At 42.7% G+C, this 24808-nt stretch overlaps 1 protein-coding gene across 2 annotated transcripts in view; it reads right to left on the bottom strand.

Annotated features, from left to right (window-relative positions):
• Positions 1-24808, bottom strand: part of LOC126332527 (leucine-rich repeat-containing protein 15-like) — an 889610-nt gene that overhangs the window by 66209 nt on the left and 798593 nt on the right. For both annotated transcript variants that reach the window (XM_049996616.1, XM_049996615.1), the window contains one exon: positions 7832-8188. In XM_049996616.1, the coding sequence (XP_049852573.1) occupies positions 7832-8188 (357 nt within the window). The remainder of the gene's footprint in view (positions 1-7831; positions 8189-24808) is intronic.

The raw sequence follows: 24808 nt of genomic DNA on the forward strand, positions 1-24808 counted from the left end.
TATTCTTCGACTGGTTTCAGAAAAGTTTCTTTACAGATATGCATTGCAACTCACCACTCTATAGCCGGCCGCGGTGGTCTCACGGTTCTGGGCGCGCAGTCCGGAACTGCGCGACTGCTACGGTCGCAGGTTCGAATCCTGCCTCGGGCATGGATGTGTGTGATGTCCTTAAGTTAGTTAGGTTTAAGTAATTCTAAGTTCTAGGGGACTGATGACCTGAGATGTTAAGTCCCATAGTGCTCAGAGCCATTGGAACCATTCACCACTCTATGTGGAACAATAATAACAATGTTTCTGTCTTTCTCGATTTCTTTTACAGCTCAAGAATAGGTGGCGTTGTCTGCTTCACATTAGCCATTCAAGCATATGAAGAACAATACCATGGACATACTAATGATAGATCGAATTTTTAATTGCTAGGGTGCTACTTAACAGTTATGATGATTAAATATCTAAGCCTAACGTTCCAAAGCGATACGTCGTCGAACCAGCATGTAAGGTCGGTAGTGGGGAAAGCGAATGGTCAACTTAGAAATTTCGGGAGGATTTTAGGGAAGTGAACCTCATCTGTAAAGGAGAATAGACCACTACTGCGACTCTTTCTTGAGTGCTGCTCAAGTGTTTCGAACAACCTTCAGTTCGGATTACAGGAACACATCGATGCAAGTCAGAGGAGTAAGAGAACACGCCACTGTACATTAAGTAGCAATTAGTCACTTTCATTTGGTTTTTCATTGTTAGCTCTGTATTTGAAGGAATTTGATGTAAGATGCTATTGATCGGTCTATAAAATCAGTTTAGGTATTCGCTTCTGTAGTACAAATCCCAATTTTATTGCAAAAGTGGAAACTAAGTTCGTACTGCTCAATATACCTCGAGACGTTGAAACAGGGTAATTTCTCCTAGTACGGCCACAGGATGAAAATTTAATGCGTCGGATGTATTTTGCCTCACGTCTGACAGGTTTCCGATACTAAATGCGTTCACTGCTCTATAACATTGTACTATATTTCAACAAACTCCCATCCAAAGAAGCTGAGCTTCTTCTTCCCCTGCGAGAAAGAAAGTATCAACGACGCAGCAAAACACTCATAATTTTCCTACAATATTTTAAGCTGTTGATGAAATATTACGTGTGACACATTATACAGGGTATGTATTTACCACTAGTTAAAAATAATATGACTGAATGTATGCGATAGTCGATGGAAACATGTTTGCAGCAAACTTGGGTCCGCAGACAAGTCGTTTGCGCGATAATTGCCAATTTATAGTTACGAACCACCACTGACTTCGGTATGAAATATCGCCCTAGTGAGTTAGCACTAACGTGCTTGAAATGTCAACTTTTCTTTGACGTTCCCATTGTAACTGGGCTCAAATTTAATCCAACAGCTCATGGTTGGGAACGTGGTGCACGCGTGATGAGGTATCTCGTGCTGATGTAAGACTTAGTTTTCGGTGTTCATTATAATACATCCCGTAGAGATAGATAGATAGAGAGAGAGAGAGAGAGAGAGAGAGAGAGAGAGAGAGAGACTGCGTGCGTGTGTGTGTGTGTGTGTGTGTGTGTTTGTGTGAGTGTGTGCGTGTGTGTGTGTAATGGTACAGAACAGGGGTAATCTAACGACGTAGGCCAAAATACAGACATCATCCAGAATTTGATTTATAGAAAATGTCTACAAATTGCAAGAGGTGGAGATGGGTACGAGTGAGGCTAGATCGGTGATCGTCAACCTGCGATCTGAATCAATTATTCGTTTGAGCCGCGGTTCTCACCTATTTTTATAACACTATGCATCTAGCAACTAACGGCTGGATTCCAAAACGTCCACTAACGTTACGAGCTTCTTAAGACTGCATTTTTCGTGCTCAGTAGTAAACAAAAATTCTACAGAAAATATAATATTTTAAGAAGGATTTAATTTTAGTTGACGTTGAAGAATTCGGCTGTGAGCTCAGTAAAATTAATCCGCGTACCTCAGAAAAAGGGCTCTGAGCACTATGGGACTTAACATCTGAGATCATCAGTCCCCTAGAACTTAGAACTACTTAAACCTAACTAACCTAAGGATGTCACACACATCCATGCCCGAGGCAGGACTCGAACCTGTGGCCGTAGCAGTCGCGTGGTTCCGGACTGGAGCGCCTACAACCGCACGGCCACAGCGGCCGGCCGCGTACCTCAGAACCAGAAGGCCATGCAGAGCGGTCATTCGCATTTAGAAGATGTGAGGTGGTGAATGTTTTATGATTTGTCTTGCCAATACTCGCGCGGATCATCCCGGTCAGCTGCTATGATATAAGTTTCAAACGGAACTAGCACGGGTTCGTGAACGCGGGTTACAGAGAGAGTCATTTTCAAATGCGCTGTATATTTGTAACAAGGAATGTGAAGTTAGATTAAGGCCGTTGTAATACAACGCAGAGAGTAGACGATATATGACATTCGAAATATTCAGTAAATATCTGAAGCTGTAAGTCATGTTCCAAGTACAAATACAGTTATTAATTAGATAATCATTCGCCCACACAGACATCACAAAACACTTCGTCAGGCAAATTATCGTTTGCTTGTTACTGCTACCCTAAAGGGTTTTCGTAACATAGTTACAAAATTAGGTTAACAATTAATAATAAGATCGGTTCACATGAGGTCTATTGTACTGTCCGACTACATCAGTATTCCAGAATGTAGTTTTCACTCTGCAGCGGAGTGTGCGCTGATATGAAACTTCCTGGCAGATTAAAACTGTGTGCCAGACTGGGACTCGAACTCGGGACCTTTGCTTTTCGCGGGAAAGTACTCTACCAGTTTTACATCAGTATTGGTCCTTGACTACAAACGTTTGACGACCACTGCGCTAGTTGAAAGCTAAATAATGTTGCTAGTATTCATTTAAACCAAGCAAGGAGACAACTTGTGTTGGTAGAAGATTTTTTAAAATTAAAAAAGCTCTGCCATTTTTTGGATCATTTTCAAATGGTCATCAAGTTACATACAGGTACTCTACATAAAACGCTTCATGTTTCTAATGACCTAATGAACGTGTCCTTCAGAGAACATCTATAAGTTTTGAGGAGCATAACCGCAAATCTCCTTGGCTCTTTGGAGAACACTTGAATACACTTAATAGTGTTGAAACTGATGGGTAGCGCCATACCTCACGAGTCATGTTCTCCAATACGCATGGTACTGTCGGCTGAAAAATGGTCTTGGAACAGATGTCGCGAATGCTGCAGTACCTATCCCATCCCATTTCCAGTCTCCAAACAACGTGAGACATTCTTAATCACCATGAGAAGCTAAAACCGGAAGTTACTATTGATAATAGCAAGTGGTTCAATATTGCGACTTGGCAATGTTTCTATAGGTCTTGAATGAGACAAAAATTGGTGTTTTGTATACTTTCTATCGTACTTCGATCATTGTTGTATTCAAGTTATTAACAAGCGTGCGCTTAGTAATTATTAGAGCGTTATTTACCACATTACCACAAAAAACCCTGTTTTCATACGTTCACTGAAGCGAACATTTCGGAAAGTCCTCAGTCACAAGTTGCATGAAGTCATCAACAGTATTTGAAAGCGCTAATGCCTTATACGGAAGTAAGATTATTTCGTAATGTATAAGTCAAGTTAGCGGCACTGACTTTCAAATTGCGATTTAAGGTTTCAGGTAATTCCTGCGGTAGCTTTGTGTTCCAAGAGAGCAAATGGTATCTAAGAGTTGTCGATATCTTTCATAGTCGTCTTCCGTACAGCCTCCACTTCCAGACCGTTAATCAAAATTATCCAAGTTGGTTGCCTTGGTGCAAAAATCCTTTGCCCTCTCTGACGTGAGACAACTTACGATTAATCCGCCTCTCTCTCGGAAGGAGCCTTCATTAATCACTTTCCTAATAGTTCTCTTCTTTGTGTCATCGCTTGTACTTTAACACCCAGTCAAAACTTAAATATTTTTGCGAACTAAGACCTTCGTAAATGTAATAGGTAATAGGTAATGTTTTCATAATTTCTTTTTATAACGTCTTTCCTCTGATATTTTAGTTCGTTTTAATTTATAAAATGATATTACTGTTAAATTACCAAGAGGGCAGATCAACTGCCACGAATATCTTCCCATAACTTCTCCTATTTTACAAACCTGTACCCCTTACATCTAGATACAGCGTGAGTTCATGAATGATGTAGTTAAGTGAAAGCTATAGAGTGACTTTGGTTAGCAGTAGTGATTTCAATTAAACCTGTGTTAAACTATATTAACTGTTAGCGACGAACGGCTGCTTATCACATGTCGTTTGCGAACTGGTGAGTACGAAGAGCACTGCTCAGCATACTTGTTTGCTGGTTTATGAATCATAAGCCTTATGTAACTTCCTACATTTAAAGCACTTGGCATTAGAAGTAAAGAAAGAACACAGCGAAAGTATGAAAACGGCTTTTCCATAGTGCTACGGTTCAGTTTCGAAACAGTTGCAGAAAATGAACTTGTGCGGTAAATAGTTGTGTGCCGTTGTTTTCGCCGGCCGGAGTGGCCGAGCGGTTCTCGGCGCAACAGTCTGGAACCGCGCGACCGCTACGGCCGCAGGTTTGAATCCTGCCTTGGGCATGGATGTGTGTAATGTCCTTAGCTTAGTTAGGTTTAAGTAGTTCTAAATTCTAGGGGAGTACTGACCACAGAAGTTAAGTCCCATAGTGCTCAGAGCCATTTGAACCACTTTTTTGTCGTTGTTTTCGGGAGCCTCTGGTTGTACGTACGAACATTGATGAGCATTATCTATGTTCATAACACGGAGAGGACAGATTTACATAACTGATTCGCCTAGATAGGCAATGGGTTCACCTTCTTCAGTGCGGTTGCACGAGAACGTCCTACCTCTTGCAGGAATGTAGCGGGGATGGAGAAAATGGACAGGGAATGTGGGTCGGCCATGAAGTGTGCTAAGTCAGTTTGCGCAGTTACGATAACACTGTGTCCCGGATGGCGCCGTGGTTAACGCACCTCCCTAGTACGTAGGAAATCCAGGGTTCGAAACCGATTCGGCTCACATCTTCACTCGTCGCCGCAGATTCCACGTAATGTCCCGATACAGCTGACATCACTAATCCCTTCCCTTTCATTTCCTTTCTCTCCCCTCCACCTTCAATTTACATCTACTGAAAAGAGTTAATGCTACTTGCTCGCCGTTGGTAATACCCACTGTCGATAACTTTTGGCATTAATGAAACTTGGTTGTCTGATGGCACTGGTTATGTGCGTTCAGGCCTGCGCGTACGCGCGCGCGCGCGTGTGTGTGTGTGTGTGTGTGATTGTGTGTGTGTTCTCTCTCCCGGCTGCATTCCTGTGAGTTGTTGAATAAACACACGACCAGTCTTGTAGCCATATTAAGTCACGAGAGATATTTGAATGAATTATTAAACTTCCTTATTTGATTAAAATACATGTGCGTAACGGAGATGTTTGTTATACTGCAACTGGTTCCTGTTAACCGATTTTGCTTCGAGTACGTACACCACTGGTCATTAAAATTGCTACACCAAGAAGAAATTCAGATGATAAAGGGGTATTATTTGGAAAAACATATTATACTAGAACTGACATTTGATTACATTTTGACGCAATTTGGATGCTTAGAACCTGAGAAATCAGTACCCAGAACAACCACCTCTGGTGGTAATAACGGCCTCGACACACCTGGGCATTGATTGAAACAGAGCTTGGATGGCGTGTACAGGTACAGCTGCCCACGCAGCCTCAACACGGTATCACAGTTCATTAAGAGTAGTGACTGACGTATTTTGACTAGCCACCATTGATCAGACGTTTTCAATTGGCGAGAGATCTGGAGAATGTGTTGGCCAGGGCAGCAGTCGAACATTTTCTGTATCCAGAAAGGACCTACAGGATCTGCAACAGGCGATCGTGCATTATCCTGCTAAAATGTAGGGTTTCGCAGGGATCGAATGAAGTTTAGAGCCACGGGTCGTAACACATCTGAAAAGTAACGTCCACTGGTCAAAGTGCTGTCAATGCGAACAAGAGGTGACCGAGACGTGTAAGGCGATGACAAATACACGCTTCAAAGTTCGTTCACCGCGATGTCGCCAAACATGGATGCGACCATGACGATCCTGTAAACAGAACCTGGATTTATCGGAAAAAATTACGTTTTGCCATTCGCACACCCAGGTTCGTCGTTGAGTACACCATCGGTGGCGCTCCTGTCTGTGATGCAGCGTCAAGGGTAACCGCAGCCATGGTGTCCGAGCTGACAGTCAATGCTTATGCAAAGGTCGTCGAACTGTTCGTGCAGATGGTTGTTGTCTTGCAAACGTCCTCATCTGTTGACTCAGGGATCGAGGCGTGGCTCCACGATCCGTTACAGGCATGCGGATTAGATGCCTATCATCTCGATTGCTAGTGATACGAGGCCGTTGGGATCCAGCACTGCGTTCCGAATTACCCTCCTGAACTCACCGATTCTATATTCTGCTAACAGTCATTGGATCTCGACCGACGCGATCGGCAATGTCGCGATACGATAAACCGCAATCACGTTACGCTACAATCCGACCTTTATCAAAGTCGGAAACGTGAAGGTACGCACTTCACCTCCTTACAGGGGGCATGGTTTACTATTCGCTCCTAGCGATGTGGTTCCCAGTCATTAGAATGCTAAATTTCCGGAAAGCTTTTGATACCGTTCCTCACAAGCGACTTCTAATCAAGCTGCGGGGTTATGGCGTATCGTCTAAGTTGTGAGACTCGATTCTTGATTTGCTGTCAGGAAGGTCGCAGTTCGTAGTAATAGACGGCAAATAATCGAGTAAAACTGAAGTGATATCAGGTGTTCCCCAGGGAAGCGTCCTGGGACCTCTACTGTTCTTGATCTATATAAATGACCTGGGTGGCAATCTGAGCAGTTCTCTTAGATTGTTCGCAGATGATGCTGTAACTTACCGTGTTGTAAGGTCATCCGAAGACCAGTACCAGTTGCAAAGCTATTTAGAAAAGATTGCTGAATGGTGTGGCAAGTGGCAGTTGACGCTAAATAACGTAAAGTGTGAGTTGATCGACGTGAGTTCCAAAAGAAATCCGTTGGAATTCGATTACTCGACAAATAGTACAATTCTCAAGGCTGTCCATTCAACTATGTACCTGGGTGTTAAAACTACGAACAACTTCAGTTGGAAAGACCACAAAGATAATATTGTGGGGAAGGCGAGCCAAAGGTTGCGTTTCATTTGCAGGAGACTTAGAAGCTGCAACAAGTCCACTAAAGAGACAGCTGAGCGATGTGGGATCCTTACCAGGTGTGGTTGACGGAAGACATCGAAAGGTGCAAAAAAGGGCAGCTCGTTTTGTATTACCACGTAATAGGGGAGAGAGTGTGGCAGATATGATACGCGAGTTGCGATGGAAGTCATTAATGCAAAGACGTTTTTCGTCGCGGCGTGATCTATTTACGAAATTTCAGTCACCATCTTTCTCTTCCGAATGCGAAAATATTTTGTTGAGCCCAACCTACATAGGTAGAAATTGTCATCGAAATAAAATAAGAGAAATTAGAGCTCGAACAGAAAGGTTTAGGTGCTCGTTTTTCCTCGCGGTGAGCGGGAGTGGAATGGTAGAGAGATAGTATGATTATGGTTCTATGAACCCTCTGCCAAGCGCATAAATGTGAATTGCAGAGTAGTCATGTAGATGTAGATGTAGATGTAGATGTAGATGTAGATAAGAAAAGTGGGTTAGTACTCGAATTTTACCGACGTGGAGCTACGAAAACTAGCAATCTACAATATGACGAATTAAGACAGCTCGACTCACCCTGAGAGAGGGCACTCCCCAGAAGGAGTGCTTGCCGATGGCGGGCACGCGGGAGCGCGTGATGTGCAGCTCCTCGAGGCGCAGGAAGTGCTGGAAGATGGGCCCGATGGTGAGCGTGTTGGGGTGGCTCGGCGGCGCCGAGATGCGCAGCACCTCGACGCGCGGCGGGTCCATGTCGGCGGTGGGCACCGGCCCGTCCATGCCGCCTCGCAGGCACGACACCTCGCGGCGGCCGCGCGCGTCCAGCGAGCACTCGCACGCCTCGGGGCACACCGACCACGCGCCGCGACCCGCCGCCGGCGCCGGCGCCACCACCACCGCCGCGCACCACAACAGCCACGCAGCCAGCAGCCGCATCTGCAACACGGACCAGGCGGCCGCGAGGTAAACATCCATCTCAACTCTAGATAATTGTTGGTAACGTGGGTACCGGGTTGAGATTCGTTGGGAGAGTCCTTAGAAAATGTAGTCCATCAGCAAAGGAGGTGGCTTACAAAACACTCGTTCGACCTATACTTGAGTATTGCTCATCAGTGTGGGATACGTACCAGATCGGGTTGACGGAGGAGATAGAGAAGATCCAAAGAAGAGCGGCGTGTTTCGTCACAGGGTTATTTGGCAACCGTGATAGCGTTACGGAGATGTTTAGCAAACTCGAGTGGCAGACTCTACAAGAGAGGTGCTCTGCACCACGGTGTGGCTTGCTCGCCAGGTTTCGAGAGGGTGCGTTTCTGGATGAGGTATCAAATATATTGCTTCCCCCTAATTACACCTCCCGTGGAGATCACAAATGTAAAATTAGAGAGATTCGAGCGCGCACGGAGACTTTCAGGCAGTCGTTCTTCCCGCGAACCATACGCGACTGGAACAGAAAAGGGAGGTGATGACATTGGCACGTAAAGTGCCCTCCGCCACACACCGTTGGGTGGCTTGCGGAGTATAAATGTAGATGTAGATGTAGAACTATACACTCGTAAAATTTACGACTGCGTACGGTACCAATTCGCGGTTTCTGCTTGAGCTGTTGAAAGAGTACTTCTTGCCTACTGAGAATGGATCTTGAGCAAGAGATCGGTATGCATCCTGCTTGACACTTAGGAGGTTCTTAATCATTTTCTTCTTTGCATCGAAACTAATTGCCTCTTTTGCAGCCATCTAAATGGTGGGTTCCTTTTTAAAAGTGGGCCATTCTTGTTCATCATTTCTTGTGTTAACTGGGGCATTGCTGAATCGATCCAAACGTGTGTGTTGCAAGAAAGAGCAAACAATTTCCTTTCGCAGGCCATTGATGTTGCACTGTCTCCTTGAACGACCTGAAAAGTTGGGTAGTGATTCACGCTAGACGAGGGCCTTGAGATAGCTAGTCAACAGCTTGTGATAAGTTAAGCAATCAACGATGTTTTGGTCTATTTCTGTGATCAGGACGTCTTTACTGTAACGCTACCGAGAGATGACATAGTCAATAAAATGAGAGTGATTGTAGCGTGGATGTGTCCATGTGGTCGTACAACGATTAGGTAAGCGGAACTACGGTTTTGTGATGAAAATCTGATGCTCAGAACAGAGACCTAGAAATAGCCCATTTGCATTGCAGTTTCCCACACCTTCGTTATCCACGATGTTTCCCCAAATACGATTCTCTCTTCCAGCTGGTAGCACTGAAGTTGACCAGTAACGAGATTTTATCTTCAGTTGGAATCTTAACGAGGACATTGCTCTGTCGTTGGTAGAACTGACTCTTTGTATTCTCCTCACTGCTTATAATACGAGCATAGGCAGAGACAAAGATGACAAAGCTATCTCCAGCGACAGGAATTCGAGGAGTCATAATTCTTTCATTGACAGCAATAGGGCTAATCGATGTCGTTTCACTATTTTTTTGTTAACTCCAAATCCTACGCCAAGGGTGCGTGATACTCCTTCACGATTTCCTTTCCGGAGGATGGTGTACCGTGAGGTACCTCACTGACGTGCCATTCGCCTTATAGTATGGTTTTACTTCAGGCAACAGCATCTAAACTTTATCTAGCTATCTCGTAACTGATGAGATGTGTTTTTTTTTTATTTTGGTCTGTTATTATTAAGTCTAGAAGAGTCCTGACTTCCGTATTCCGGTAGTGTTAGTCACATAGTTCTTTCTCGGTTTTCGTCCACAAATTGGAAATAGCCATCTGGGAGCGGATTCCCAGCCAGTTACAAATGTGGCTACCAGTATGTAGTCCACCTTTTCTCGGGCCTTCCCCATTCAGAGTGGGCAGCGGTTATCCTAAAAGGCTTTCTCAGCTACAAATGCAGGACCAGATCCCTGAGTGGTCACAAAGGCCTTTGTCTGTGGCATAGCGAATACTTACGTTATGCAAATATTTTATTATTTGGATTTGTATTATAAGTGTAGACAAGAGCCTTTACCAGTGGGCAAATGGAGTTGTGCATTGGTTCTGACGTACGCTACGTGCAATGTGGCTGCTGTTTTAAGCCATGCAATGTTGTGTTCCTGGTTTTTATGTATGACAAGGTCCGCTCAGCTTCAGCTAGTGTAATTTACAACCATGTGATTTAAAAAGACCCACTCTCTCTGAAGAAGATAGTTTTGTAAATATCGAAGCCTAGCTCTAGGACTAAATAAATCTTTGATTTGGAACTCGGTGGTTCATTTTTTCAACCTCTTTAACGTGTTATTCTCTGTGACTAACGAAATAATAACAGAAACGAATTCATTTTGGTTAAGTGATGTTGCTATGTGCTTCCTCTCGAGTTGCAAGAAACTTTTCATCCCACTTTATGGTTGATCTCAATGAACTGTAAGGGAGTGCATTCGTACACCGCATAACTTACAGAGACGTCGAATTGCCCTCTGCAACACCAGAGATGTATCAATAGCTAATACTCGCATTCGAAAACTGGCAGACATGGTTATGCGAATCTCATTTAGAACTACTGTGGTGGTGGTGGTTGTTGGGATGTTTAAGGGAGACTAAACAGCTAAGGTCATCAGTCCCCCAGACCTACTGTGGTCCCCGTACAATAGCGATGGCTTTCTAGTTAATGGTCCGGGGACGCTAGTACTCCAATTGTTACGACACCTCCGTGGAGAGGACGCTAATGTCTGTGAGGTCAGAAAAGTCCATCAATTATCAGGACAGTTGAACAGATGGAGAATGTGGCTCCTCACTGATGGTGCTGCAGATGATTAATCAATCAGAATACCGAACTCTAGATAAGATATCATAATCTCTGTTGCTTAGTAAGTGGCCTGGATAGCAGGATCGAACTATTCGGAGATTCCATGCGTGTGAAGTAATAACTGTTCATGTTGCTGAAGAAACCTGCATCTTTGGGCGCCTACCTTGGAAAAACTTCTCCTGGAATTGGTGGTAGCGTCAATCCAAGACTCAGGGTTAATTCGGAAGCGAAAGAAAAGATACTTGTAGTCAATGAAGACAGTCTCACATGGGAGACTATGCTTCTACTGAAAAGAAAGAAAACGTTAATTTCTTTATCCAGCATTTGGTTTTATGTTGGTAAACTCATTCCTTTTATATGATGCTGCCATCTGTACAGATACCATTGGTAATCTTGCAGCTCTCGAAGAATGAAATTATAATGAAATCCAGACCTTTAGTTGCTTACATGCGTTGTTAAATATCAACGGGAACAGTTGAAAAATGTGTTCGCAGACGGGGATTCGAGTCCAGGACCTCCTACTTACATGGTAGACGCTCTATCTACTTTTTTTTAATCTCATTTTCTTCGCATTTGTTTCGTCGCATCTGTTCGGTGGTCTATCCGACTGAGCCACCGAGAACACAGAGTATACTACGACTGCAGGGTTGGCCGGGGTGGCCGAGCGGTTCTAGGCGCTACAGTCTGGAACAGTGCGACCGCTACGGCCGCAGGTTCGAATCCTGCCTCGGGCATGGATGTGTGTGATGTCCTTAGGTCGGTTAGGTTTAAGTAGTTCTAAGTTCTAGGGGACTGATGACCTCAGACGTTAAGTCCCATAGTGCTCAGAGCCGTTTAAACCATTTTTTCCATCATCATACTACATTTGTAGTGCCCCTGCCCATCATAAACAGCGGCAGTCAATCTACCGATTCCCGTATGAGTTCGGGCAATGTGAGAGCATCCGCACTAAAGAAGATCATTGGCCGGTAAGCCTTATCCATATGAAGATTGCTCTTTCGGACATGTTCGAGGCAAACATTTTCAACTGCCCCGTTGATATTTATCAACGCCTGTAAGCAGCTAGAGGTCTGGTTTTCATTACAATTCCATTCCTTTTATGGAATTAACTAATTAACTTTTAACATTAGGATAGGACAGGGGACCTTTACTTCACGACACTGGAGACCTTCTAAATTTTATTCACTGTAGGCGAACCCTCAAAAACATGGCAGTAACACCACTTATGACTACTAAATAACTGCTACAAAAATCAACTTAATGACGTCATTCACTATTCGGAAATTGTCTGTGATATACAGTCATGTAGTGTGTGCCAAGACAAAAACGGCATTTATTAATTTAGGCCAAGTTTTAGAAATAATTCGTTCTATAGTTGAAATGTAATCGATAGTGTATTAAGATAGGCCGAGATGCCATTGTCTTCAAACTATATGACTGTTTACAGAATTCATGAGGTTGTAAGTCACGTCGTGAACAGTACCTTTTTCAATACTGCGTTGGGCTAGTGATTGTCGTATGGCATTGTCTTCACGTTCACATGACTGTAGTGTGCTCTCTATTTACGGGATCTACTCGTCTGTTTTTTCCAGTTGCGTCTTCGTCACAAGTATATGCATAACAAGATTTAGTCTATTCCAAAAACGACTCGTGTATTATGGGATTTGTAGGTGTTCTCACAACTTATTTTAAACGGCGATGCTGTGTGTATTGCTGGGAGTATGTATTTATATTATATATACGTTGGAGGTTTTTAGGCGTCACCTGAAAATATACAAAAGGCAGAATCTAGCCAGGTGCCACGAAATAGTAAACTAAGTTACTGAAATATTAATCAGCTTACAGGACGAAATAGTTTGAACCTACGCAAGATTTGTGTAGGCTGTCGGATCCCGCAATACAAACTAAAAGAAACTAAAGACAGACAGGAGATAAAAAATGAATGATCCAGTTCACAAAATACTGCGTAATTAGAAGCTATAAGTGGATCTCCGGAGAAGATCGTCGCCTGAATTTTTAATGTGTTGTCAGTCCTATTTAAGATATGTAAATCGAATTACGAGTCGAAATCCAGCGCTAACAACTGATAGTCCCATTACATACATTTCCGTTGCATATATTATTCCTGGTGTTGCAAACCGTCTGCCGTTCTGAGTGTAACAAGTTCGCTGAGATCCTTCTTTTACTGTCTCGGGTTCCAAGTAAATTGCGTTAAATGGGAAGTAATTGTCGCGGTATGAACGCACTCGCAGCACGAGCCTTGAATGGCCAACTATCGGCCGTAATTGCCAGTGCAGTATTGCTGTCGGAGCGACTGCTAAAGCTGCGTTAATGTTGCACGATGGAGCATTCTGGCTCAAAGGGCCCGGCGGTGCGTGTCCCCGGCTGCGGTGACGTGCCTGCGTTCGTGTGTGTGCGTGTGTGTCTGTGGCCCGGATTGTGCTGCGCCGGAGCGTGTCAGAGCAGTGGCTGCCTGCTTCCTGTCTGTGTGTTCAGTGGTGGCCGCGTCTCCTGTTGTCCTGTCCTGTCCTGTCCTGTCCCGTGCCGCGCTGTCGTGTCACGTCGTATCCAGACGGGAGCCGCGGCGGCTGTCAAACTAGCGACGGATGTCCAGCTGAGCCATGCCACGTCACGGGCAGAGTGTGTTCTGGCAGGAGGCCGGCTACGAGCACAGTGTTCGCCTGACAGCTCGCGTTCTGCTCAGACTCACTCGCGGGAAAGCGTTAATCCACTTCCGTCAGTACTTCCGACCAGCCGGACGTTAGGTAGACAAATTAGTGAGGCATTTCATAAGCGATTAGATATGCCCAGAGAGATTTTGATTGAAACTCATATTCTCGATTCCCCTCTTTCGCCGATTTCTGTTGTTCTGTCGTCGCCTTGTTCAGCTAACGAGGTGAACACGGCAAGTGCCACAACCCGATTTCCCAGAAATTTCTCTCGCTGGAAGGAGACTCAAAATAAGCGAACACGTGCCTCAGCTTATCTGCAGACACCCGACCGCTTGTGAGAAAACGACAATCAAAGTTGTCGACGTAATTTACTTCACTTACAGCGCGCAATAATCCCAGCCGAAATTGTGGCACAGTGGCTAGCGATGCAGCCTAACACCTTTGCTCTTCGTGGTCGAAACGGTATTATCGTTTTTATTTTATTTATTTATTTATTTTTCATTTATCTACGCGTGCCCGTAGAGGATTACTACACGAATTTCTCATCAAATTAGAGGATACAAGCGCGCTATACAGACTGCAAAGTTGCGAATGGGTTTCTCAAGTAACATAAGTTTATTATATTATGTATGTGTGTATGGTATTTCAGAGGATACAATCCTTTTAAGGTCTCATCTTCTTATATTTCATTCTTATTTCAATCCTTATATTTTATTCTTACGTTTATTCTCCAGAAAGATTTGGTGCTTGCTCTTGTATCATACCGATCACACAAATATTGGCAACACAGTATGGAGTGAAGACAGGTTTGCCACAGTGACATTGCTTCGTATGAATCACAGTCGGGAAACGAACGTCCTTGCCACTGGTGAAGATTTCATGCGTTAGCAATAATTTCGCGCAAACTACTCATAACGAACTACTTTAGAGAATTCTGGCCCTTGTAACTTATTATAAATCAATATACACTACAGTATTTCTCCGGAAACAGTTTCACACAATTTTCTCATTCATTCCTTTTTTTCTTTTTTTTAATTCTGTCACCAGATTTACAATTAGGAGACGAATAAATACAACGCTATTTCATATTGACTGCAAAATATTCGCGTAGTAATTTTCTACGGACGTGGGTAGATAAATGAAGGATAAAAATAATAATCTAAAGATTTGCCACATTACATTTTGTTATAACTTGTTCGTTTGGATATGAGTTATTAAAAATTGACCATTTAATCATCCAGCCCTTCCACTTCCTGTCACTCTGGTACAGTAGTAAGGTACTGGACGTCTAAATGACTATTTTGCAATTCATATAAGCATTTTGCACGCAGTTCTACCGTCCCACTGTCGAGTCGCGTGGAAAAAACGAACAACAATTTCTTTTCGGATCTACTTGTGAGTTCTATTACTTTCTTACGATGGTCGTTTCTAGTTATGGAGGTGGAATTAACAACATATTGTCACAGTAAGAGGGGAAAGCTGGTAATAGAAACTTCTTGGAAAGATTTCGCATTAGCGGGAGAACATCTATTTTTAATTATTGTCACCCCAACTCGCATATCATATCCATGACACCCTCTGCGCCATTTCTGGATAGTAGTAAATTAGTCACCACTCTTTGAAATTCCAAAGTCTTTGGTTGAATCCTATCTAGGAAATATTTCACAATGCATAGGAGTCATCCAGGTGAGGACGGACAAACTAAGTGTAGACAGTCTCTTCAGTAGATTCGTTGCATCTTCAAAGTGCTTTGCCACTGTAACACTCTTTCTGGTTCATCTTCCCCGTAACATTTTCTAAGACATGGCTACAATTTAAGTTGTCTGTTAGTTGTAATTCTACGTACTTACTTGAATCGACAACTTTTTAATTATTTTCTCCGTGTAGCATCTTGTGAACCCCGCTACCGTTAATGATTGTTGGTGAACAAGGCAACCAGCCACAAGGCTTTTAAAATGCTTTATTTGAATGCCGTAGCCGGATTCAAGCTACCATACCCATCCTCAAATGGCTAACATTTTCGTTTACACTGATGTTTCGGACAGCAGCGCGAAGTCTACTATTGCATTGCACAAGAATATTTAGAGTCACTTCCTCTGTTACTTCATTTATAAAACCCTGCTATTTTATCTGCATACATTTAGATGTAAGGTGAAACAGATGTATACACTTACGTATGTTCCAGTGGATAACGATATGATGCAGACAAACATAACAAATCGCCACCAACTGGAACATTTGTACTGCATGCGACTCCCTAACGCTACATATAAAGAAATTCATGCTCATTAGCATGTTTTTACAGATGAAATAATATGTAAACTCCTCGCAATATACTTGTGTAATGCAGGAACAGACGACATGCTGCTGACTAAAACATCAATGTAAATGGAAATGTTAGCCACTTGAAGACCGGCAGGGTAGCCTCAAGCCGGTTATGGCATTTGAATAAAGAATTTAAACGTATTTGTGCCTAGGTTAGTTGTTTACTTATAGTTTCTAAATTTGATGATTTATCGAGTAACTGAAATTGCCAATTTTCGCACCAGACAGATAACTAAGCGAAATCGTTTTGTACTCGGACTTGACCTTCTGATAACTTTACTAGACGATAAACGACAGCATTACTGAAAAAAGTCTAAGATGTCTTCTCAGATTGTCCCCTACATCACTTACATTGATTATGAGCTTCGTTGTTGAACAGCCCATATCATTTCTGACTCTCCGTCAGTTACTACGAGCTACACCGTGTCTGGCAGGAAATCACGAATTGAGCTACATTGCCGTAACGATACTGCAAAGACACGCAATTTGATTCGACGCCGCTTGTGAGGAACTGTGTCAAAAGCCGCAATAAATCTAAAAATATGGACTCAATTTGAGATCTCCCCTCAATAGCACTCAATGCTTCGTGATACAACGGCTGTCGACTTCTGAAGCCAACGAGGTACATTTGTTTCCGTAGAGTCCTGGAAGAAATTGGTCCCTGTTGCCCCGCATTCCAACTGATTGCGATATGATTCACAGTAGACAGCCGTCCGTATGGATTTACGGCAACATGACGTTCGTTCTCAACCACTTGCCTAGTGCGGTGGTGTACAAGTTTGGAAACGTTGTACGATACTGGAGATCTTTTCAAGACACTGCTGACCTCGGAAACTAGAATTCTTGCTTTTATTTCAGGGATTCGGTAAATGCACATAAAATAGTAGTCCACTAAAAAAGATATTTTCTTACTGAGGAACAATTACAGGAGGAAATAACATTACATGTTACTGCACACGTTTGATGTGAGTCACAGGAAGAAGTTATCAAGTAATATCACTGAAAGGTTTGTGATGATGTCCTGAATCAGTGAGGCGTGGCATGAAGCCTAGGGTCTGAAGGCCAGTGGCAGTTACGGTAAGGTCCGTGCTAGTCGCAAGTCACTGTAAATGAGGAACCGCAGTCAGGGGCATTGTCTGATGTACCTCCCGGCGACGAATGGCTTATCAATGGCTGTTCGCTGGAAAAATGCTCCTCAGGCGGAGTCCCGCACAGGCTGGTCCTCCAGTCCTCGATTAGAACACCGCCTGTGTGCGAGAGTTGCGTCTACAGTGGTGATGTCCTAGGTTCCCGGCTATAACAAGCTTCGACATTATTACTGTTGCTGTGTCAGTTTGCTACCAGAAAATTGTTGTGGTCGTAGCTGGCTTGCATATGCCTGTGCAAGTAGTGACGACGCCTAAAGGCAGGCCACCTGTGGAACGCGGGTGTGCGTGTAGTTGCTGTCCGATCCAATTGTACGTACGCATACCGTATCCGTTCTTCCTTGGGAAAAGATGGAGGGGCCATGTTGCTCGTAGCCGAAGATTCTGCACTTGTATAACCAGAGATTTACAATAAACCACACGTCTTTCACCGGTTATCGTCCCACACTGAAAGCCAGTTACCTTTCGACGTTAACTGCATGGCTGTCTGCAAGAAGGTGCTCAGATAACGTGTCCACACTTGCACCACACGCCGTTTCTAGCTCCAACATTCGGCACGTAAGTAAATGGGAGGACCTTTCCCCCGATTTTTTTTTAATTTTCTGGCTTTTGGGACGTGCCAATATAATCATATCAATAGTATAATATCAATTATGACGACATGAATTTAAGGACATCACAAGACCCAAGCTGAGAAAATCTCCAACCACGCCGAGAATCTAACCCGAGCCCCATCAGTTAGCAATCTGCAGCACTGATCGCACAGCTATCGAGCTGACTTCCCATGTATTTTGACCAGTGTCATTACTTTATAAGTAATCAGGTTGGCTCTTCATAGGCGTCCATTGAATGCCCTCTTCTTTCGTGTTTATATAAGGGGCGATCAAGAAGTTTTCGTTCCTGTAGCAAATATGCAACGTAGCGCGACTCCGATGTGGGTATAAAACCACCAACATATAGGCAGTGAATTATTGGGGCGTTCGAGTTTTTCCGACGTGCTTGTTGTAAATGCGGAAACGTGAGCTGTAGTTATTACCAAATGCATTCAAAGGGGATCAACAATCTGTTATTCTTTTCTTGGCTGTCGAAGCACAAACACCGGTAGACATCATCCAGAGAACGTAGAATGTGTATGGGGCAGCATGTCTGATGAAATTTACAATTGTAGAACGGTGTGCGAGAATGGATGCTGCTGCTTCATCGTGACGCACGTTCCCTTATTGCAAATGTCGTAACGTATAAGTTACACAAATTCAAGTGGGTCACACACGAAGAGCCGCCCTATGGTCCTGACCTCTCCTCAGGCAATTATCATGGTTTCAGTTTCTAAAAAAGGCCCTGAAGAGTCGACGATTCCTGTGAAATGAGGATGCTCAGCAAGAAGTTACGGACTTTTTTACGCAACGGGACACAGTTTTTTACCAAATGGTTATCTTCAATCTGGTGAGTCGGTGCGATGCTTGCCTAAAGCCAAGGTGATTTTGCTTAACTAGCACACTGATTCTAGACTGCACGGCCGTCGGATGGAAAATGTCTGATCGCCGCTTATAACTTGGTGCTGTAGGAAGTCGCACGTTTTTGATCAGGTATTAATGTTCACGTCAGCTTTTAACATTCTTCACTATTCTGTATCTGCATGTATGTAAATAATGCGCACGATGTTGTACAGACCATACCGAAGCATGCTTTATACCGTTATTATCGATTTTCTGTCCTATTTTATTCCCGTGTGGGGCGAACGAGAAATGAGTGCCTATATGCCGATGTACACGCCCCATTCTCCCTTCTCTCATTTTTATGACCCGTGTGGAAGATATGCCATACAGCTGAATGGTCGCCAATCCTCCTCGAATACAGACTCTCAGAAGTTAAACAGAAGGGATTCTTGAGAACTACGTTTTCTGTGACGCAGAGTTTTCAGTTGAGTCCCTGAGCGTCTCTTTTTCCAATTTTATAAGGGCTATACCGTTTGTTGCTGTGCTTTTTCGAATTTTCACGAAGTCTGGCAAGTACTTCAAACGCTGGAATAACTAGAACTGCTCATATTTCTGTCTTGCGGATGCACTTTCACATAACTCTCTCAATAAGTCTGTCTCCCGTTCGGCATCGTTCAATTTCATGAGGTTTTTCAGTGCAACATTTTACGATAAACTGGTTATACCATTAGCCTTGTTACTCTGTTCCGTTTCTTATCTGGTCTTCTCTTGTTTAATGACTGCTCCCACGAAGAAATTTCATTTCTGCAGGGGAAACGCTGACAAATCACAGTTTTATAACTTATTACACTCACATTGGGTCTGGTTTCATTTACTGTTTTGGATGGTACCATTTGCATATTCACGTCGAGCCAGATATTTTTCTCTATGCTGTCTGGGCAAGTCTCATACCCAAAGCCTGAACGATGATGTTTATTGCTAAATCACAAAAAATGTTCACGGTACGATCATAATTAATACTAATGGCTTAAGTACGAGTTTAGGTAAAAAATAGAAACGTTAGTATTTAAGGTCACAACAGTGCGGTAGTCGAAGGCGGAACATTACATCACACGGAAAATGATAGAGGAAACAAGTGGTCGAATTACTTAAAAAAATATTAATAAATAAAAAAGGGCAACGGTATTCCCTGGAAATTATTTATGGGAACCGGAAAGACGCTTATAAAAAAATTACCAGCGTCTTTATACTACAGCTGTGCAAAAACCACGCACACATGAAAAAAGCCGTGACTCGTTTAATGTGGCGGTGATAAGAGTATAGCAGGATAAAATCGCAGTCCCTTGTGGAACAAAATGTACATACCCTTACTGTGAAGTAGAACTCCTTGGAAATGACGATGTAACACGGAGAAAAATCTGCACATTATTTGTCACACTTTTGTATTTCAGTGCAATACGTTTGTTAGTGTCTATGGTTTTATCCTATTGTAGACTACCATTACAATTTGTTGTTAGCGCTCAAGTTGTAATGCACTTCTCGACCCTTCTAAGCGCACTTTCCCGAATCAATTTGATGCAGATTTCATTTTCTACGAATACGGTATAACTGGATCATCCTTTCCTATAAAACGTTAATGATTTTGTCACACCGTTCCTTTCATATTTTCTGCCTTTTCTTCAAATTGCATACAGTAAAAATATCTAATTTACTGGAAAAAGAATACATCGGAACTAACTGGGGCATCCTTCCCCATAAAATGTTAATGATTGATTCACACGCCATACTGTCATACTTTCTGCCACATCTTCAAACTGCATAATAATAAAAAATATTTAATTTTGTGGTCACAGAGTACATACAATCATTTCGACTTCGTGTGGCAAACAGTGGACTGCTTAGGAACAGAAATGATATAGTGAGAAATATTCTTTAATTATAGTATTAGCTATTTTATTTTTATTGCTTAATTCAGCTTGTAGAAAATTACGGTAATTCAGGCAAACGATATATTTGTACAAGTCGAACCACTGCTTATAGTCTTTTGCATTATCGGATTATTTTATCTTCCATTACTTCGGATAAAACAGTGATAGAAAATGCAGTCCTGTATTATTTAATATTATTGATGAGAAAGAAATGAAACTGGGGGCGTTGTAGTCACTACAAGTAGTGCGAATAAATTTTCCACATATATGTGTTGCACACGTAGTGAGTGGAAATTACAGTCGGTATCAGAGAAAGTATTATTTTTTGGGCTAAAAAAAGCTGGTTCTAGTCTACGGTACTCTAACGATGTATATTTGTTGTGAGCGACTTGGTTTATTGCAAAAGTTAGTGTGTTCCTTATCTGGGACGTCAGTGGACTGAATCTAACACCGGACATGCACGCAGCATTTTCTATCAATTGTCGTATTATTTTCCTATCCTTGACAAGTGCCACCGTTATCGTTCTGTGTATCTTTTTTTTTTTTTTCTTTAATCGCAGTGAGAGTTGAAACTCTACACCCAGTTAACTTTCAGAACTCTGACATATTTATCTGAGTAGTGAAGACGGGTTGCTGATGCAGCTACTTAGATCTGAAGACGATTAGAGTGATCGAAACATGGAACAATCAATGAGAATTATCTTAAATAATTTTCAAAATCTTACCGACGTTTCTTATTTGTTGTTGTTGTCTTCAGTCCTGAGACTGGTTTGATGCAGCTTTCCATGCTACTCTATCTTGTGCAAGCCGCTTCATCTCCCAGTACCTACTGCAACCTACATCCTTCTGAACCTGCTTAGTGTATTCATCTCTTGGTCTCCCTCTACGATTTTTACCCTCCACGCTGCCCTCCAATGCTAAATTTGTGATCCCTTGATGCCTCAAAACATGTCCTACCAACCGATCCCTTCTTCTAGTCAAGTTGTGCCACAAACTTCTCTTCTCCCCAATCCTATTCAAGACCTCCTCATTAGTTACGTGATCTACCCATCTAATCTTCAGCATTATTCTGTAGCACCACATTTCGAAAGCTTCTATTCTCTTCTTGTCCAAACTAGTTATCGTCCATGTTTCACTTCCATTCATGGCTACACTCCAAACAAATACTTTCAGAAACGACTTCCTGATACATAAATCTATATTCGATGTTAACAAATTTATCTTCTTCAGAAACGCTTTCCTTGCCATTGCCAGTCTACATTTTATATCCTCTCTACTTCGACCATCATCAGTTATTTTACTTCCTAAATAGCAAAACTCTTTTACTACTTTAAGTGTCTCATTTCCTAATCTAATTCCCTCAGCATCACCCAATTTAATTTGACTACATTCCATTATCCTCGTTTTGCTTTTGTTGATGTTCATCTTATATCCTCTTTTCAAGACACTGTCCGTTCCGTTCAACTGCTCTTCCAAGTCCTTGGCCGTCTCTGACAGAATTACAATGTCATCGGCGAACCTCAAAGTTTTTACTTCTTCTCCATGAATTTTAATACCTACTCCGAATTTTTCTTTTGTTTCCTTTACTGCTTGCTCAATATACAGATTGAATAACATCGGGGAGAGGCTACAACCCTGTCTCTCTCCTTTCCCAACCACTGCTTCCCTTTCATGCCCCTCGACTCTAATAACTGCCATCTGGTTTCTGTACAAATTGTAAATAGCCTTTCGCTCCCTGTATTTTACCCCTACCACCTTCAGAATTTGAAAGAGAGTATTCCAGTCAACATTGTCAAAAGCTTTCTCTAAGTCTACAAATGCTAGAAACGTAGGTTTGCCTTTTCTTAATCTTTCTTCTAAGATGAGTCGTAAGGTCAGTATTGCCTCACGTGTTCCAGTATTTCTATGGAATCCAAACTGATCTTCCCCGAGGTCGGCTTCTATTAGTTTTTCCATTCGTCTGTAAAGAATTCGAGTTAGTATTTTGCAGCTATGTCTTATTAAGCTGATAGTTCGGTAATTTTCACATCTGTCAGCAACTGCTATCTTTGGGATTGGAATTATTATATTCTTCTTGAAGTCTGAGGGTGTTTCACCTGTCTCATACATCTTGCTCACCAGCTGGTAGAGTTTTGTAATGACTGGCTCTCCCAAGGCCGTCAGTAGTTCTAAAGGAATGTTTTCTACTCCGGGGGCCTTGTTTCGAGTTAGGTCTTTCAGTGCTCTGTCAAACTCTTCACGCAGTATCTTACCTCCCATTTCGTCTTCATCTACATCCTCTTCCATTTCCATAATATTGTATAAACCTTCTATATACTCCTTCCACCTTTCTGTCTTCTCTTCTTTGCTTAGAACTGGGTTGCCATCTGAGCTCTTGATATTCATACACGTGGTTCTCTTCTCTCCAAAGGTCTCTTTAATTTTCCTGTAGGCAGTATCTATCTTACCCCTAGTGAGATAAGCTTCTACATCCTTACATTTGTCCTCTAGCCATCCCTGCCTAGCCATTTTGCACTTTCTGTCGATCTCATTTTTGAGACGTTTGTATTCCTTTTTGCCTGCTTCATTTACTGCATTTTTATATTTTCTCCTTTCATCAATTAAATTCAATATTTCTTCTGTTACCTAAGGATTTCTACTAGCCCTCGTCTTTTTACCTCCTTGATCCTCTGCTGCCTTCACTACTTCATCCCTCAGAGCTACCCATTCTTCTTCTACTGTGTTCTTTTCCCCCATTGCTGTCAATTGTTCCCTTATGCTCTCCTTGAAACTCTGTACAACCTCTGGTTCTTTCAGCTTATCCAGATCCCATGTCCTTAAATTCCCACCTTTTTGCAGTTTCTTCAGTTTTAACCTACAGGTCATAACCAATAGATTGTGGTCAGAGTCCACATCTGCCCCTGGAAATGTCCTACAATTTAAAACCTGATTCCTAAATCTCTGTCTAACCATTATATTATCTATCTGATACCTTTTAGTATCTCCAGGATTCGTCCATGTATACAACCTTCTTTTATGATTCTTGAACCAAGTGTTAGCTATAATTAAGTTATGCTCTGTGCAAAATTCTACCAGACGGCTGCCTCTTTCATTTCTTAGCCCCAATCCATAATCACCTACTATGTTTCCTTCTCTCCCTTTTCCTACTGACGAATTCCAATCACCCATGACTATTAATTTTTCGTCTCCCTTCACTACCTGAATAATTTCTTTTATCTCATCATACATTTCATCAATTTCTTCATCATCTGCAGAGCTAGTTGGCATATAAACTTGTACTGCTGTAGTAGGCATGGGATTTGTGTCTCTCTTGGCCACAATAATGCGTTCACTATGCTGTTTGTAGTAGCTTACCCGCATTCCTATTTTCCTATTTATTATTAAACCTACTCCTGCATTACCCCTACTTGATTTTGTATTTATAACCCTGTATTCACCTGACCAAAAGTCTTGTTCCTTCTGCCACCGAACTTCACTAATTCCCACTATATCTAACTTTAACCTATCCATTTCCCTTTTTAAATTTTCTAACCTACCTGCCCGATTAAGGGATCTGACATTCCACGCTCCGATCCGTAGAACGCCAGTTTTCTTTATCCTGATAACGACGTATTTAAGGAACCCAAAAACTAAAATAAGTGTAAACTTGTTTGACACCGAGGTACAGGCTCAGACGCCTAGTTGCATACGTCTTTACTTCGTACACACTGACACTTCCTTCCACGAAGGCGCGCGCATGTGCGTGCGTGCGTGCGTGTATGTGTGCGTGTGTGTAGTGCGGTGTCATGTTTGCGTTGTACGGTGATGAGAGAAGCGAGAGATTGAAAACCGGTACGCCGGCAGGGATGGCCAGGTGGTTCTAGGCGCTACATCTGGAACCGCGCGACCGCTACGGTCGCACGTACGAATCCTGCCTCCGCCATGGATGTGTGTGATGTCCTTAGGTTCGTTAGATTTAAGTAGTTCTAAGTTCTAGGGAACTCATGACCTCAGAAGTTAAGTCCCATTATGCTCAGAGCCATTTGAAAACCTGTGTCATCACGTGGTCTACTCTTCTTAAATAGCGCCAGGCGGACCACCGATGTTAGCATCCCCACCTGGTGGACTCTGTTAATGACCTCACTCCATGAGACACTAGGGGGAGGTCTGGAACTTAATGCCGGGTTCTAGTCCTCTTGTTTGCAGGAAGGAAGACGGAAAAATGCCAACAGCGCGTGATGTATTGTGATGGTTAACCGTCCCAGGTATGGCTAGCTTCCGTGACCTGACGGGAACCGGTGTGTTCAAC

This window comes from Schistocerca gregaria, chromosome 2, assembly GCF_023897955.1.
Source record: "Schistocerca gregaria isolate iqSchGreg1 chromosome 2, iqSchGreg1.2, whole genome shotgun sequence".
Classification (NCBI taxonomy): Eukaryota; Metazoa; Arthropoda; class Insecta; order Orthoptera; family Acrididae; genus Schistocerca; species Schistocerca gregaria.